Here is an 18,475-nt window from a genome sequence, read left to right as displayed (position 1 = left end):
ATAGAGGTTTCCTCTTGCGATGTTTCAAGCAGGGGGTTATGTTTAAAAATAAGAAGCGACCTGCTTAAGACTCTTTCTCAAATAGTGGAGAAAGGGGAGTCTTTGATGTTTTAAGGCAGAGGCAAACCGAATCTTGATAAAGGGGTGAAAGGTTGTGGGAGGTAGGTGGGAAAGTACAATAATCAGATCAACCATGATCTACTGAATAAAGGGGTCTAATCTCATCTCATAACTTACCCCTGAAGTCCCTCATCCTTGCAAATTGGTATCGAACTCCCTCAAAGCCAAATCATCCTTCCTCAGTACAGTGTGCAGATCTGCTCACAGTACTCTAAGAGGGGACTAACTAGGCTTTTGTATAACTGCAGAATAATATCTGTATTTTTATGCTCCAGCCGGCATCCCATTAGCCTTTGTCGCTATTTTCTGCATCTGATGGTGGCATTTTGAAAAGCTGTGCAGCCGAACCTCCAAATCTTACTGACATCCACTGTACTTACCTTCATGCCTTTTTCGAAATACCTTGATCAATCCTTTTTGGTGTGAAATGGATAACTTCACATTTGCTTCCATTAAAATCCATCTGCCCACAGCTTTGCCCATTTGCCTAATCTATTAATATCCCGCTGTAATCTTGTGTACAATGCTGCCCGATGTTGTGTCATCAGCAAATTAGGATATTTGACTTTTTACCCAAGTCGCTGATGAATATTTGTGAATAATTGAGGCCCCAACACAGACCCCTGTGGGACACCACTAGTCATAGTTCCTGCTAAGGGGAGACTTAATAGAGACATACAAGATAATACATGGCTTGGAAAGGGTGGATGTTAGGAAATTGTTTCCGTTAGGTGAGGAGACTAGGACCTGTGGACACAGCCTTAGAATTAGAGGGGGTAAATTCAGAACAGAAATGCGGAGACATTTCTTCAGCCAGAGAGTGGTGGGCCTGTGGAATTCATTGCCGCAGAGTGCAGTGGAGGCCGGGACGCTAAATGCCTTCAAGGCAGAGATTGATAGATTCTTGTTGTCTTGGGGAATTAAGGGCTACGGTGAGAATGCAGGTAAGTGGAGTTGAAGTGCCCAGCAGCCATGATTGAATGGCGGAGTGGACTCGATGGGCCGAATGGCCTTACTTCCACTCCTCTGTCTTATGTCTTATGCTACCTAACCAATTTCCAATCCACATCAGCAATCTGCCCTCAATTCCACAGTCTCCCACCTTAGCGAACGGTCTCTAATGTGGAACTTGATCAAAAACCTTCCCAAAGTCCATTGTAAACAAGTTACCTTTGTTACCTCTTCAAAAAACTGAGTTTTGGTCACTTCCCCTTCGTGAGTCCGTGCTGACTCACCCTGATTGGCTGAAACTTTGATTATAGATTCCAACAATTTCCCCACTAGAAATGCGAAGGTAAGTGATCAGCAATTCCCTGGTTTCCTACTTCTTAAAGAGCAGAGTGACATGAACAAATTTCTGATCCAAAAAGGATTGATCAATTTGTTATTTAAGACGACAAAATGTTAAATATAGTGGATGTCCAATTAGACTTGGGGATTCAAGTCATAGCTCTTTAAAATGAGCCAGGAACAGGGGCAGAAAATAGTGAAGCAAGCTAACTCCTGAACCCAGGGAACTCTGAAAGATGATGTTTAGGGTATTGTCAATATGCTCTCTACCTCCTGATGACAGTGAGAATGAAGACAAACAGATAAAGAAAGAAAATGGATTCTTGAAAGTTTGCAAACAAATATATTATTGGTTAGTGAATGAATTGTCCTCACTTATTCCTGGGCATCATTCAGATGTCACATAACAGGAGATGCCCCTAAAACAACACCATTTCATTCACTGTATTCTCAAAGTGATAAACTCTATGGCTCTAATGGAGTCTACCCATCCCGTCAACTATTCCTTCTACTTTGTTATTAAACAGTGATTTCAATGCATGGTGTTGCACTTTTTGCCATGCTCCGTTATGCTTTGCTGCCACCTAGTGACCACTATTAAACTGCGGGCAGAGATCAATCACAACATATGGCATTGGCCAAAATTGACACACTGGGGACGATTTTTGGCAACACCTTCAGACACAATGATTCTCTGAGGTGTGTGGACTGTGGTCTTGAGCACAAATGCCATTGGTACAAGATGCCATCTCTGTGTTGAGGAAGGCCTTCAAACTTCAGACTCCTATTTGAACTGCTTTGCCTACACTTGCTCCAGCGCCCCCTCCCATCAGCTGGCTCAATGCAAACAGGGTGCTCTAAACATCTACTGAACGTACAACCACCAATTAATAAAAGTAACGTACTTTAGAGGTCTAAACTAAAAGCAGGAAAATTATGCTGGAAAAACTCAGCAGGTCTGGCAGAGTTAATGTTTCAAACCCAGTATGAATCTTCTTTGCAAGTGACTAATTGGCAATTACCCTGTTGGTCACATGTCACTTGCTACCCAAAAGGTTTTCTGAAACGTCAGCAACATTTCTGGGCCACGTGGTAAGGATTAGGGCGTTCCAGTGAAGCTAATTCTGAGAATGCTCTCAGACTGTCATTGAAGGTTCTGAAAGCATATGGATTTTTATTGGGGGGGGGGGGGGGGGGAGAAACAGCTTAGTGTCGCGGAGAAGTGAGATCTAACATCTGACTCTTCGTTACTACATCAATAATAGAGACGACGGAAATAACTCTAGGGAGGCCAGTAACCTGTCACCAAGTCACCCTTTATTTGCAAATTAACAGTCCTTGACACTGATTCAGCTCCCTCGTAGCCAGCTTTCAGACAGAACAGAACGTCTGTTTATTTTTTGTGCCACTCCTGTTTATACCTGTCAGCCAGGGCTCTCTGACTGGACCAGGTTAACAGCCCCAATCAGGGAACTCATATTCTATGAGGTCCACCCGGCTGTACTCACAACAATCAGTACACTTCAAGGTAACTTGTGAATCATTGCTACATTAGTATAAACTACACATTTTTGAAAAACAAGAGCCTTATGCTGTTGATGTGGTGAACATGGATCTCCTGAAGCCACTCAGTGCAATGCCACACAACAGAATTGCAAGGAAGGTTATAGGTCAAGGAAATAAAAGGATCAGTGCCAACGTGGATACAAAACTGGCTTTAGGATAAGAAAAAAGACAGTAATTGTCAATGGACGTTCTTAAGCTACTAAAGGTGGAGAGCGCGGTAAGATGGTGACACGGTGGCACTACTGCCTCACGACGCCAGTGACCTGGGTTCGATTCCACCATTCAGTAACTGTCTGTGTAGAATTTGCACATTCTCCCTGTGTCTGAGTGGGTTTCCTCCAGGTGGTCAGGATTCCTCCCACAATCCAAAGCTGAGTGGGCGAGGCGGATTAGCTACGGGTAATGCAGGGTTATAGGGAAAGGCAGGGGGTGGGTTGCGCTTCAGAGGGTCAGTGTGGAATCGTTGGACCGAATAGCCATCTTTCACATCATTGAGATTCTATGATTCGAAAGCATACAGTGTCCTCAGCTTTATTAATAAGGATATAGAATCCAAGAGCAAGGAAGTGATGTTGAACTTGTACGGGACACTGCAAAAGCAGCAAACATGGAACCTCAAGTTGTAGTAGATACTTTTATTTGCCACTTTACAGTGGTATGGCTGGGGATCACAATGCAACATTCACTGGAAGTCTAGATTAGTCTATCTTTATAACATGACCATTTCACAAAACGTAATGGTTCTAGTGGAGAAATTCACGGGGCGGTGCTTGGTTATTTAAATTGAAACAATATGTAGTGTAATTAGGAAAAGGCAGAAGATTGCCACGGGTATAATGCTCAGGAGAGATGTGATGGTGCACAATGGGCCGATACCTCTGCAACGTAACAATTCTGTGAAATAGTTTAGTACCTCCAACACTTCATTCCCTCCAAGTTGTACAGTCGAGCTGCAATTGTAAGATTTCAATTCATGCTGAGCACAAATTAACCCTTTTAAGTTTACACATGTATGCATCCACACAAAAATTCAACAGCCGCCATACTTAAAATAAATCAGACATGTACCTTTCTTATCCTCACAAAGTATTTCAATTAACATGCAGTTCACTAGATAACATTAAGAAAAACTGCAAATTTCTGAGTGAAAGAGGAATTTTCTGACATACTGATTCCAGGAAAAAGAACCATTCACATAAACACTACTATAAAGTTTTAAATAGTTCTATAATAGATATTCACCCACTATCAAGGAAACACAGTTTTTAAAAAAATTCCTTGGAATCACTGAAGAGACCGTGGTTATTTAATTGATGTTGTGTATCCTCAATAAAAGTGAAATTTGCATCATAGAATCTGTACAATATGGAAACAGGCCATTAGGCCCAACCAGACCACACCAACCTCCCCTGAAGAGTAACCCACCCAGACATATTCCCCTACCTTGTTACTCCACAGGTACCCCTGACGAACACACCAAATCCACATGTCCCTGAACACTATGGGCAATTTAGAATGGCCAATTCACCACACCTGCACATCTTCGGACTAAAGAAGGAAACCCACGTAGACACGGGGAAAATGTCTGTGTGGAGTTTGCACAGTTGCCTGAGGCGGGAATCGAACCAGAGTCCCTGGTGCTGCAAGGCAGCAGTGTTAACCACTGAGTCACTGTGCCACCCCTGTAGATCTGAATTCTTGATGAATGGACTGAAAACAAGAAAAAGCCTTTCAGTCTGGTGTTATAAATCCATCTCCTTGTTCTTGCTGCTCAGTTAATCTTGTAGATGTCACAATAAAAGGCCTGTTTAAAAGTTGCCCTTGGAATATACTGTTCTGGTGCTTTTCTTTGTCCAGTTTCATTGTGTCTCTTCCCCCCCACCCCCCCCAAGTTGGATAATCAAAAATAGCCTTTCATCTCAATATGTGAACCTTCATTCTAATGCGTAAAACTCCAAGAAGGACAAACTAGACTCACTCTCAACATCAGCAAAGCTAAGAACTGATCATTGACTTCAGAAAATTAAAGGACAACAGACCCATTCGACATCAATGGAACGGAGGTGGAGAGGATGGAGAGCTTCAAGTTCCTCACAGCGACAATAACTCGACCTCCCACATAGATGCGGCAATCAAGAAGGCACAACAACATTTCTTCCTCCTCAGTGCCTCAGGAAATTTGATATGTCCATAAGGACCCTCACCAACTTCTACAGATGCATCATTGAGAGCATAACGTCCAAGTGCAAAACGGCCTGGTGTGGCAACTGCTCTGCCCAGGAATGTAAGAAACTGCAGAGGAAGGTTTGCACAGCCCAGACCATCTTGGGAGCCAACCTTCCATCCATGGACTCCTTTTGCATGTATCACTGCCATGGAAAGGCTGCCAATGTCATCAAAGACCCATCGCACCCCAGTAATGCTCTCCTACAACCTCGTCCATCAGGTAGAAGATACAGAAGCTCGAACACATGCACCAACAGGTTCAAGAACAGCTTCTTTCCAGCCTTTATTAGACTGATGAATAGATGCTCTAGCCTTGAATAATGCTGATCTTGCTAACACTGATCTAGCCGAGCACATACCCTGTGTAATGTAACACCTGTGTATCTCAAAAACGTTTTGATTTGTATATCCTTGCTTACCAAGATGTGCCTGTACTGCTCGTAAACCAAGCTTTTCACGATACCGCAGTACACATGACAATAAAACCAATAAGTGATGACATCACTTCCCACCGTACCTCGGATTAATCAAATCTAACAAAATAGGAGGTGGCTTTAGTCATCGTTAAGTACAATTCATGATGGATTTTGTTTACTAATGGTCTCAAGAACTTGGTTCAACCTGTAATCAGGTGATTGCTGTGGCCATCTTAAATCAGTAATTTTTATTAAGTATTTTAGTCGATTATAGGTGCCAGACAATAGGAATCACAAATTGATAAGTCTATTTTTATCACTTTCAATACGTCGTTGAAACAAGAACATTAGGCAGTCGGCTAACATCCTCTCAAACAGAAGGACCAGAGTAATTCTTCCTTTTCAGCACAATTGATGTGGAACATCACAGGTACATTCTATCAGTGCTTAAAGGTTTGGCCCCATTGCTCAGTGGCCTGGACGTTTGTTCATTTTGTTAATCAGCTGGAAAAGAGGCATGTTACTGCACAGTAAAGTTAATATCATGCTGTCTAGTGCTTATATGATCTGTGGAACTCAGTGCCTCATTTCAAATAGTCAGACTTTAACTTTATCCATTTTCACAAAGGCACGGGGAAAATTAACCGTACCTTATTCCTCCTTTCTGAAATATTTTTGGATTGTGCAAGAGAGAGATTAAATTTTGAGCAACATTGACTAATAACATTACAGCAAAGTAATCCATGTCATCAGTAATTTGACAGATGAGTACTGTTAGGTACTATGCTCCTGTTCAGAGTAGGGTGTCAGTTAGCTCAGTTGACTGGATGGCTGGTACAGTGACATCAACAACGAGGGTTTAATTTTTGCACCAGCTGAGGTTACTGGGAAGGATCCTCCTCCTCAACCTCCCCCTCCCCCCCTCCCCAGATGTGGTGACCCTCAGTTCAAACTACGACCAGTCATTTCTCTAATGAAACAGCAGCCTGTGCAACTTTACCTTCATCTGAAAGCAGAACACTTTGCACTGAATAAAAATTACACCAAGACACATTAGCACCAAATGATAGTGAAAGCCTCATTTTAGGAGTCTGCTGTATTCTGACAGCGCGGCCAGTTGTACATGGTCTTGCTGCTGCCAGTTTTACTGCTATCGCCAATAAGGCCTCTTTTCTGTAATAAACATGTAAAAATAGCCACAAGAAACTAGACTCAGCATTAAATGCAGTGACTGAAGTAAACAACATTAAAAAAACCACATTATGCAGCCTACAAGTAGACAAATCAACTAAGGTGTACAAAAAATGATTCAATTTGAAACTTTCAGTCTACTCAATAAAAAGTGAAAGAACTGCAGATGCTGCAAACCAGAAACAAAAACAGAAGTTGCTGGAAAAGCTCAGGCGAGGAGAAACCAGAGTTAATGGTGACTGGACCCAGAATGTTAACTCTGATTTCTCTTCACAGATGCTCGATAGGCCTGCTGAGCTTTTCCAACTACTTCTGTTTTTGTTTTCAGTCTGCGATTTGATGAAGTTTCTGCTCCAGAGTTAAGTGTACACACACTGGAGGGTTAAGGCCTTGCAAAGAGCAAGCATTGAGTGAGGTGCCAGAGGGCTGCAATTAATAATGAAGCGCATTAGCAACACCTTCAGAAGGGGAAGGTAGGTTCATCAGAACTGCCAAACTATAGCCGCCACATGTTCCAATCAGGTCTGTACAAATCAGCGCGCTCATGACAGCCTGTGGGGTTGGCTCCTTCCAGGAGAGAAAGTTACACAGAAACAATGAATCCTGACAGAAAAAATATATTAATTGTTTGTCTATTCATGCCATGCTTTTTTATGTGCTGACTACCTGGCCCAGCAACCATACACTTCCGACAGGAACCTTAATACTTCTCAGATTAAAGAGGGAAGGTGGAGATAGACTGACCTGCGTCATATTCACTGAAAACAGAAAAGCACAATTCAACTTGCCCTGATTTCCCCATCTTATAATAGTCTACTTCAGAAGCAGTCACAACCTGAATACTATGGGTGTAACAGTTACTGAATAAACACCGTTATCCTCCCACCAGGCTCCAGTTAGTTTAAAGCATTTGAATCTTCTTGTAGTTTAGTCATTTATTTTCTTAACCCAGTTACAGAAACTGATGGGGAAGTCATTAAAATCACACATCATGTTAATTCATGTCAAGAAAATACAAAACTTGGAAAGAAGGGCTTCAATAACAGTAGCAGTGTGTTTAGGAACTATTTTTGCAGTAAACAGCTTGCGACAGAAGCTTGCCTGAGGGGAAACTGCCTTCATTCCAATCTTGAACTATACAAGTATTTACAGTGTTACAATCTCCCAGTCTACAAGTCACTGAGTCAAAGCAAATCAAGAGGGCTTCGCCTTACAAAACGATGAGAGAGGGTTTCCCAAACATTTCAAAAAGACTCTTACCTTTTGATGGTCTGTGTTATGGAGGTCTGTCTTTGAAATGCAGTCCGCCTGTGTTCATTCGGCGGCGAAGATAATCTTGTGCTTTCAGGGGGCATGCTGACACTTCGCAGAAATGGTTGATGTCTTGGAGGCTGGCCCTAAAATAAAGCAAAAGGGATGTTACTTCCATTTAAAAAGAAGAGTTAGTTTTAAATTCACCAGCCACATCCATCACCTCCTCTGCACAGATAGAGAGGCATAGTTGTTTGATTTGATTTGATTTATTATTGTCTCGTGTCACTAGGTACAGTAAACAGTTTTGTTTTGTGTTCAGTACATACCATACAAAGATCATAGGGTGAGAGAACACAGTGAGGAACACAAACTTCCGGCTGCAGAGGAGGTGCACAAACACCAAGCTCAACATTAGATTTGAAAGTTGAGAAGTCCGATCAGAAGTCTAGTAACAGCGGGGAAGAAGCTGTTCTTGAACCTGTTGGTATGTGGGCTTAAGGTTAGTATCTTCTGCCTGACGGAAGAAGTTGGATGGGATTGGAGGGGCCTTTAATGGTGCTCGCTGCCTAAGGGAACAAGTAGTATAGGAGGGGTCAATGGGTGGAAGGTTGGCTTGTGTGATGGACAGGGCAAATTACCCAATTAACAGCTGGAATTACTTCATAATAGGGCAACATCAACGTGCGTTTCGGCAGAAACCTAATAGTCAACCAGCAAAAACAAACTGCTGGCCTTTAATTGCGAAAACAATAGACTATAAAAGTAGGGCAGTATTTCTGTAGCTACACAGGACATTAATGTAAGTACTGTCAATGGATTTGATCACTTCATTTATATGAGGCATATACTTACATTGGAAGGTTTTTCCACAAGGTAGACTCCTGGGATAAAGACTGAGACAATACTTATTGGAAATCAGAAGAAAGAATTGAGCTAATTGAAGGAGACAAGAGGGGGCCTTGATAGGTAAGATGCTGGGAGGATGTTTCCTCTCATGTGGAAAACTAGAACGAGGAGGCACGGTTCAAAGCAAAACCAAAGAGGTCTCCCATCTAAGATGGAAGGAAGGAGAAAGCTCTTCTGTTGGTCGCCTCACTTTCCCAGTGAAAGCCAGAGATTGGTCATTGCATATACTCAAACCCGAATTCAGCAGGAACGTGATTGGCTTGGGAGGGAGACTTTATTCGGGACGGTGGAGGGATGGTGGCAGGGAAGTGGAGTTAATGCTACAATCTCATCAGGTATTATGTTACTGACTCCCGAAGCAAGCTCCAGCAACAAGCTCCCCAGCTCATGATCTTACATTGCCTCTGCCAATCTTTTATCATTCCCCACCCTCACTACCCACCAGCAGTACCTGCATTCCCCCATGCTATTTTAGCTGAATGGATGACTCTCCTTTTTGCCAATGTTACCTTTAGGCAAGCTGTCTAGATTTTTTTTGCAAGTCCTTTCAAGATAAATATTTGGCAATTTGCCCTTTATGTACCAGAAGCTGGGGTGGGGAAGATGCCAGAGGTTGTGGAGGGAAAACAGGGCAAAAGAACACACAACAAATGGCAGGACTTTGGAGAAGTCTGAAGGAACAGACGAACCTTGAAGCTTATGACCACATACTTGCATGTGGAGGACAGGTTGATAAAGGTGGTCAAAACAGGAGAGAAATCGACCAGGCCTTAGAGCACACAAGTTGAGAGGTTACGTTAGAACTGGTCATTCCAAATCAGCAGAACTGCATACAGTCTGGACACGATTACAGAAAAGGATGCAATCATACTAAAGAGAGTACAGTATAAAGGAGTTGTACAGGGAGGTTACTGAGAATATAGAACATTAACATAGAAGATTGGCTATTGGTTTCTTGAAATCGGAGGTGACCAAGGTCAATTTAACTGAGGTGCAAAATAAATTGCATGGACACTTGACTGAGTAGAAACAAACTGGTTTATCACCCATCAGCAGACCTTTGAACCAAAAACAAATGATTTGAAAAACAGCTATCAAAGTGATATTCCATAATAGGAAGAGCGGAAATAAAACCCGGTATTGTAGAACTGTTTGCTTTCACATCGAACTTACATTCCTACTGACTCGAGTTCAAATACAATATCAAGCAATCTGACAGGTTGCTACCAACTTAACTTGCACCAGCAGAGTCAAGCATTCTCACCATGATATTGCAGAGTATTGAGCACCGTGATATGCTTTTTGAACTATTTTTATTTGCATCGAGTGTGTAATGATATAGACTCTTCAGTGTTGGACCCATATACACCCACTGAACAGAAGCGCGCGCGCGCACACACACACACACACACACACCCTTCCTCAGAGATGTACAGCATGGAAACAGACCCTTCAGTCTAACTCATCCAAGCTGACCAGATATCCCAACCTGATCTAGTCCCACCTGCCAGCACCCGGCCAATATGCCCCAACACCCTTCCTATCCATATACCCATCCAGATGCCTTCTAAATGTTATAACTGTATCAGCCTCCACCACTTCCTCTGGCAGCTCATTCCATACACGTACCACCCTATGCATGAAAAGGTTGCCCCTTAGGTCTCTTTTATACCTTTCCCCTCTCACCCTAAACCTATGCCCTCTAGTTCTGGACTCCACCAACCCCAGGGAAAAATACTTTGTCTATTTGGCCTATCCATGCCCCTCATAATTTTATAAACCTCTGAGGTCATCCCTCAGCCCCGATGCTCCAGGGAAAACAGTCCCAGCCTGTTCAGCTTCTCAAAATAACTCAAATCCTCCAATGCTGGCAACATCCTTGTAAATCTTTTCTGAACCCTTTCAAGTTTCAAAACATCTTTCCGATAGGAAGGAGACCAGAACTGCACGCAATATTCCAACAGTGATCTAACCAATTTACTGTACAGCCGCAATATGACCTCCCAGCCCCTGTACACAATACTCTGGCTAATAAAGGAAAGCATACCAAACGCCTTCATCACTATCCTATCGACCTGCGACTCCACTTTCAAGGAGCTATGAACCTGCACTCCAAGGTCTCTTTGTTCAGCAACACTCCCTAGGACCTTATCTACTTAATGGTAAGCCCTGCTAAGATTTGCTTTCCCAAAACGCAGCACCCCTCATTTATCCGAATTAAACTCCATCTGTCACTTCTCAGCCCATTGGCCCATCTGATCAAGATCCTGTTGTAATCTGAGGTAACCCTCTTCGCTGTCCACTACACCTCCAATGTTGGTGTCATCTACAAACTTACTAACTGTACCTCTTATGCTCGCATCCAAATCATTTATGTGAATGACAAAAAGTAGAGGGCCCAGCACCGATCCTTGTGGCACTCCATTGGTCACAGGCCTCCAGTCTGAAAAACACCTTCCACCACCACCCTCTGTCTTCTACCTTTGAGCCAGTTCTGTATCCAAATGGCTAGTTCTCCCTGTATTCCATGAGATTTAACCCTGCTAATCAGTCTCCTGTGGGGAACCTTGTCGAATGTCTTACTGAAGTCCACATAGATCACATCTACCACTCTGCCCTCATCAATCCTCTTTGTTACTTCTTCAAAAAACTCAATCAAGGTTGTGAGACATGATTTCCCACACACAAAGCCATGTTGACTGTCCCTAATCAGTCCTTGCCTTTACAAATACATGTACATCCTGTCCCTCAGGATTCCCTCCAACAATTTGCCCACCGAGGTCAGGCTCACTGGTCTATAGTTCCATGGCTTGTCCTTACCACCCTTCTTAAACAGTGGCACCACGTTTGCCAACCTCCAATCTTCTGGCATCTCACCTGTGACTATCGATGATACAAATATCTCAGCAAGAGGCCCAGCAATCACTTCTCTAGCTTCCCACAGGATTCTCGGGTACACCTGATCAGGTCCTGGGGATTTATCCACCTTTACCCGTTTCAAGACATCCAGCACTTCCTGCTCTGTAATCTGGACATTTTGCAAGATGTCACCATCTATTTCCCAATAGTCTAGATCTTCCATATACTTTTCCACAGTAAATATTGATGCAAAATACTCATTTAGTATCTCCCCCATTTTCTGCGGGTCCACACAAAGGCCGCCTTGCTGATCTTTGAGGGGCCCTATTCTCTCCCTAGTTATCCTTTTGTCCTTAATTTATTTGTAAAAACTCTTAGGATTCTCCTTAATTTTATTTGCCAAAGCTATGTCCCCTTTTTGCCCTCCTGATTTCCCTCTTAAGTATACACCTACTTCCTTTATACTCTTCTAAGGATTCACTCGATCTATCATGTCTATACCTGACATATGCTTCCTTCTTTTTCTTAACCATACCCTCAATTTCTTTAGTCATCCAGCATTCCCTATACCTACCAGCCTTTCCTTTCATCCTAACAGGAATATACTTTTTCTGGATTCTCGTTGTCTCATTTCTGAAGGCTTCCCATTTTCCAACTGTCCCTTTACTTGCGAACATCTGCCCTCAATCAGCTTTCGAAAGCTCTTGCCTAATATCTTCAAAATTGGCCTCTCTCCAATTTAGAACTTCAATTTTTAGATCTGGTTTATCCTTTTCCATCACTATTTTAAATCTAACAGAATTATGGTCGCTGGCCCCAAAGTGCTCCCCCACTGACACCTCAGTCACCTGCCCTGACTTACTTCCCAAACGTAGGTCAAGCTTCGCACCTTCTCTGGTAGGTACATCCACATACTGAATCAGAAAATTGTCTTGTACACACTTAACAAATTCCTCTCCATCTAAACCCTTAACACTGTGGCGGTCCCAGTCTATGTCTGGAAAGTTAAAATCCCCTACCATAACCACTCGATTATTCTTACAGATAGCTGAGATCTCCTTACAAATTTATTTCTCAATTTCCTTCTGACTATTAGGGGGTCTATAATACAATCCCAATAAGGTGATCTCCCCTTTCTTATTTCTCAGTTCCACCCAAATAACTTCCCTGGATGTATTTCTGGGAATATCCTCCCTCAGCACAGCTGTAATGCTATCCCTTATCAAAAATGCCACTCCCTCTCCTCTCTTGCCTTCCTGTAGCATTTGTATCTTAGAACATTAAGCTGCCAGTCCTGCCCATCCCTGAGCCATGTTTCTGTAATTGCTATGATATCCCATCCCCATGTTCCTAACCATGTCCTGAGTTCATCTACCTTCCGTTAGGCCCCTTGCATTAAAATAAATACAGTTTAACTTATTAGTCCTACCTTGTCCCTGCCTGCCCTGACTGTTTGACTCGCTCCTTTTCCCAACAGCACCAGTCTCAGATCGATCTCTTTCCTCACTTTCTCGCTGGGTCCCAGCCCCCCACCTTACTAGTTTAAATCCTCCCGAGCAGCTCTAGCAAATCTCCCTGCCAGTATATTAGTCCCCTTCCAATTTAGGTGCAACCCGTCCTTCTTGTACAGGTCACTTCTACCCCAAAAGAGATTCCAATGATCCAAAAATGCGACTCCTTCTCCCATACACCAGCTCCTCAGCCATGCATTCATCTGCTCTATCCTCCTATTCCTGCCCTCACTAGCTCATAGCACAGAGAGTAATCCAGATATTACTACTCTCGAGGACCTCCTTTTTAAAATTCTGCCTCACTCTCTGTAATCTCCCTTCAGAGTCTCAACCTTTTCCCTGCCAATGTCGTTGGTTCCAATGTGGACAATGACCTTTTGCTGGTCCCTCTCCCCTGTGAGAACATTCTGCACCCTCTCTGAGACATCCTTGATCCTGGCACCAGAGAAAGAACACACCATTCTGCTTTTTCGCTGCTGGCCACAGAAACACAGAATCCCCTAAAGTAATTGATCTCTTGGAAGCCGACATACCTCTCATTGCATTAGAGATATACCAGAAACTTGGCTGTTCGTGCTACGTTCTCCTGAGAATTCATCAACCCCTACATTTTCCCAAACAGCACACCTGTTTGAAATGGGTACATCCACAAAAGACTCCTGCACTAGCTGCCAACCTCTCTTACCTTTCCTGGAGTTAACCCATCTATGTGACTGTATCTGTGACTTTCCCCCCTTCCTATAACTGCCATCCATCACATACTGTTGCTATTGCAAATTCCACATCGCTTCTATCTATCTCTCCAACCGATCAGTTCGATCTAATAAATGCTGTTGGAGACTAATCTTATGGCAGATATAATCCGCAGTAACCCTTAAACTCTCTTTAAATGCCCACATCTAACAAGCAGTACATATCACTCTACTAAAAGGTCATTTTTGCTCCTTCACAATCTGCAGACCCAGAAAATAACACTGTCTTATTCCTCTACAAAACACTGCCCCAGGTTAAATTAATAGTTATGGCTTATATTTTAAGTTTAATCAAGAGACATATCTCCAAAACCATATAATTAAGAAAGAACCCACTCTACTCACTACTGCAGCCTCTCTGTTGGACACACTTAAAACAATGATTAACTTATCTGATTCTGTGCTGTGAACTTCACCCAAACAGGTTCCTCCAAGATTAGTTGTGAACGTCACTGTTTGTTAATTTTCCCAGATGCACTCCGATGTCCAGCGATACATGAATTCAAAACAGTAAAGGCAGTAACTGTGCAGGTTCTCTCTCTCTCTCTCCTGCACTGTCCTCACCATGTGCTTCCTTTGTCTGTTCTTCTCCCTTTTAAAACTGCTGTTGTTTTGACTTTTTTCCCCCCAAAGTTCCAAAACAATGCAACAGCATATAAAACAGTAATTGCTCTTCCTGGAATTCGAGGAAGTCACCTCCAATGCCTAAAATACCTCAAAAAAAAAGGAGCAGCTGTTACAGCCAGAAATTTTTCCCAGTCTCCATCTTGGATTACCCAGAATCTCATTAAAGACATTTCTCAAAAGTTCATCTCAGCATAAAACATGCTCATATTCATTGGTGCTGTCTGTTAGTGCATTTATATGACCTCCAAAACTCCTCTTTCTGGCAGATCAATCATTATGATGACACAAAGGGTAGCTTTGTGAATTGAAGAACACTGGTTAAAGGCGGCTGCTTTGTTTCATTTGCTAGCATCCCAACATGTTGACCTCACACAAAAATCACAAAAGAAGCAAGGAAAATCAAGATTTGGAGATGTCGGTGTTGGACTGGGGTGTACAAAGTTAAAAATCACACAACACCAGGTTATAGTCCAACAGGTTTGATTGGAAGCACACTAGCTTTCGGAGGACAACCACCTCATGAAGTAGCATCGCTCCAAAAGCTAGTGTGCTTCCAATTAAACCTTTTGGACTATAACCTGGTGTTGTGATTTTTAACAAGGAAACTCAAAATAAAGACAAATACTAATTTGGAGAGTGAAAGGTTCCAGTATTTCTTCTTTTCCCATTTTAGCTGATGGGACCGGACCACAGCTAATCTAGTAGAAAAACACTGGGAAGCTGTAATAACGAACTTTCCTGCTCAGAGATCTTTCATTCCACAAGGCCATTGGATGTTGTAAGTTTGCTCGCTGAGCTGGTAAATTTGTTCTCAGACATTTTGTCACCATGCTCGGTAACATCATCAGTGAGCCTTCAATGAAGCACTGGTATTCGGTTCTGCTTTCTATTTATGCGCCTTGGTCTGGCGTGGTGGGTGATGTCACGTCCGGTTCTTTTTCTGAGAGGTTGGTAAATGGGGTGCAAATTGATATATTTGTTAATGGAGATCCGGTTTGAATGCCAGGCCTCCAGGAATGCCCATGTGTGTCTTTGTTTAGCCTGTCCCAGGATGGATGGATGGATGGTCCCAGTTGAACTGGTGTCCCTCGTTGTCTGTGTGTATGGATACCAGTGATAGTTGGTCATGTCCTTTCAGTGGCTAGTTGGTGCTCATGTACCCTGCTTCCTGCTCATCTGTCCAATGTAATGTTTGCTGCAGTCCTTGCCGGGTATTTTGTATGTGATGCACGTTATGCTGGTTGGTGGTACGGGGTCCTTTAAATTCATCAAGAGCTGCTTCAGTGTGGTGAAAGGTTTGTGGGCGACCACAATGCCTAAGGGCTGGAGTAGTCTGGTCATCAGCTCAGAGATGTCTTTAAATGGATGGCAGGGTGGCTAGAGTCACTGGCTTCTTGTCTAGGTTTGTTGTACCACACAGCAGTAGTCTCAGGGACTGGCAAACCTGAACTCCATACGGACACTTTGGGGTCACGTTCAAATCCCACCATGGCAAATGGTGAAATTTAAGTTCTGAAATAAAACATGAGCTAATCCAAAGACAAACACTGGTGATTCTTGGAAAAATCCATCTCGTTCACTCATTCTTATAGGGAAAGAAATCTGTTGCCTTAACTTTATTTAAAACTTTCTTTATTCATATGCGAGATCTGGCCATCGCTGGCTGGGCTAGTATTTATTGCCCCGTCCCTAGTTGCCCTTGAGAAGGTGGGGGGTGAGCTACCTTCTTGAACCATTGCTGTTCACCTGCTGTGGGTTGACCCAAAAAACCCTTAAGGGAGGGAATCCCAGGACTTTGACCCAGTGACAATGAAGGAACAGCGATAGATTTCCAAGCCAGGATGGTGAGTGTATTGGAGGGGAACTTGAAGGTTATGACGTTTCCACATATGCGCTACCCCTTGTCCATCTCTATGGAAGTGGTTGTGGGTTTGGAAGGTGCTGCCTGAAGATCTTGCTATCTTGGACTCACAGCAACTGAATCTATCATGGCCATTCTATTAACAAAATTTAACAAGGAAAGGGAGTCAAATATTCAAAGTTAATCCCACTGGGACTCTGGAGCAGGCACTAAAATGAATTGCAGATTGTGTGAATAAATGAGAAAACGGAGGCGAAAGAAGTTCAGAACATCGGTCCTTCCAACCCTGTCCACCCGGGCACCGAGCCCCCGCTCCACCCGGGCACCCAGCCCCCGCTCCACCCGGGCACCCAGCCCCCGCTCCACACTGGGCCTTGACTCCAGACTGAGCCAGGCTTCACCTCAAGACTCTGGAGCCTGGGAGCCTACTCTGGAATCACCTCAAATCTGGAGGCTCAGGCTGAGGCCACGCCAGGCTGGGAAAAACCATCATGGGTTGGTAATGTAAATAGAACATGATGGAAAAATGCAGCACTAAAACATTAACTCTCGTTTCTCCACACAGATTCTGCCTGTCCTCCCGGGTATTTCCAGCATTTCAAAGTTTTATTTTCAATTCCCGGCATCTACAATATTTTGCTTTCATATTAACATGGTGTGGGGGGGTGGGTGGGGGTGGGGGGTGGAAATATGGTTTGAGGATAGGGTGGGTGCATGGGCACATAGAATGGAGGAAATTATTTTGAATACGATAATCCTATTAACTCCTGTACTCCTGCCATCAGTAAGCATCTGTTTCCCATTGTAATTAAAATCAAACATGTTCTGTCGACACAAACACATGTGGTCATTCCTGTTTTCTTAATTTTGCAAAGATGTGCACCATAAACAGAGCAGCAGCGTTATTATTCTCAACTCTCTAATCCACTAAAATAAACAAGCTGCAGATCACAATTTTCCTTTAATCACACGATCAATGGCTGATTGACCACACATTTTTTTATTCCACGCCCTGCAGATAAAGTAGATCACTAGGCCTGAGCCCTGGAGACAGCCAAGACTTCAATGTGCCGGATAGAGAGAAAAAGTTTCACTGGGGGCAGATCTTCACTCAAAGTTCTTAACGGTAAATTTAACTGGGTGGACATGACATATAAAAATGTCCATAAGTTGAAGCAGCAAGGATTTTTAAAAAAAAATAAGATTCCCTGCAGTGTGGAAACAGGCCATTTGGCCCAATAAGTTCACACCGACCCTCTGAAGAGTATCCCACCCAGACCCATTCCTCTACCCTATTACTCTAGATTTCCCCAGACTAATGCACACATCCCTGTACACTATGGGTAATTTAGCATGGCCAATTCACCTGACCAATTCATCATTGGGCTGTGGGTGGAAACCAGAGTACCCGGAGGAAACCCACACAGACACGGGGAGAATGTGCAAACTCCACACAGACAATCGCCCAGAGCAGGTCCCTGGAGCTGGGAGGCAGCAGTGCCAACCACTGAGCCACTGTGCCACCCCTTACCTTGTTGACTAAAACATTAATACTCTAAACTGTGAATTTGCTTCTTGTCTCTGTTACTTCACACTCTTTTGATTTTAATTTCATGTTTACATCCTTGATGTCTCCAATGATTAACTGTTTGGGATAATTCCATGCCTGTGCACAATTGCCTACTGCAGTTCTGAATGTTCTCCCCATGATGTGCAGTCTATGCATCAATGGATGAGCTCTCTATTCTCCCAGAACAAATCAAAGACAGTGATTGCCATCTCAGGGCACAGGACCTGTACCTCTAACGGAACTGGAGATCATACCTGACCTACAGCTATAAAAACAGACACACAGTATAAGCTCATTGTTATGCAGGCAAACAATATCCCAAAGGA

General features: G+C 43.2%; 1 protein-coding gene across 2 annotated transcripts in view; it reads right to left on the bottom strand.

The window, feature by feature from the left end:
- rhbdf1a (rhomboid 5 homolog 1a (Drosophila)) overlaps positions 1 to 18,475 on the bottom strand; it is a 308,833-nt gene that overhangs the window by 127,866 nt on the left and 162,492 nt on the right. For both annotated transcript variants that reach the window (XM_072559432.1, XM_072559434.1), the window contains exon 5: positions 8,070 to 8,206. In XM_072559432.1, the coding sequence (XP_072415533.1) occupies positions 8,070 to 8,206 (137 nt within the window). The remainder of the gene's footprint in view (positions 1 to 8,069; positions 8,207 to 18,475) is intronic.

This window comes from Chiloscyllium punctatum, chromosome 40 (genome assembly GCF_047496795.1).
Source record: "Chiloscyllium punctatum isolate Juve2018m chromosome 40, sChiPun1.3, whole genome shotgun sequence".
In the NCBI taxonomy this organism is placed as follows: Eukaryota; Metazoa; Chordata; class Chondrichthyes; order Orectolobiformes; family Hemiscylliidae; genus Chiloscyllium; species Chiloscyllium punctatum.
Note: the sequence above shows the minus strand (reverse complement) of the source record. Positions and strands in the feature narration are given on the sequence as shown.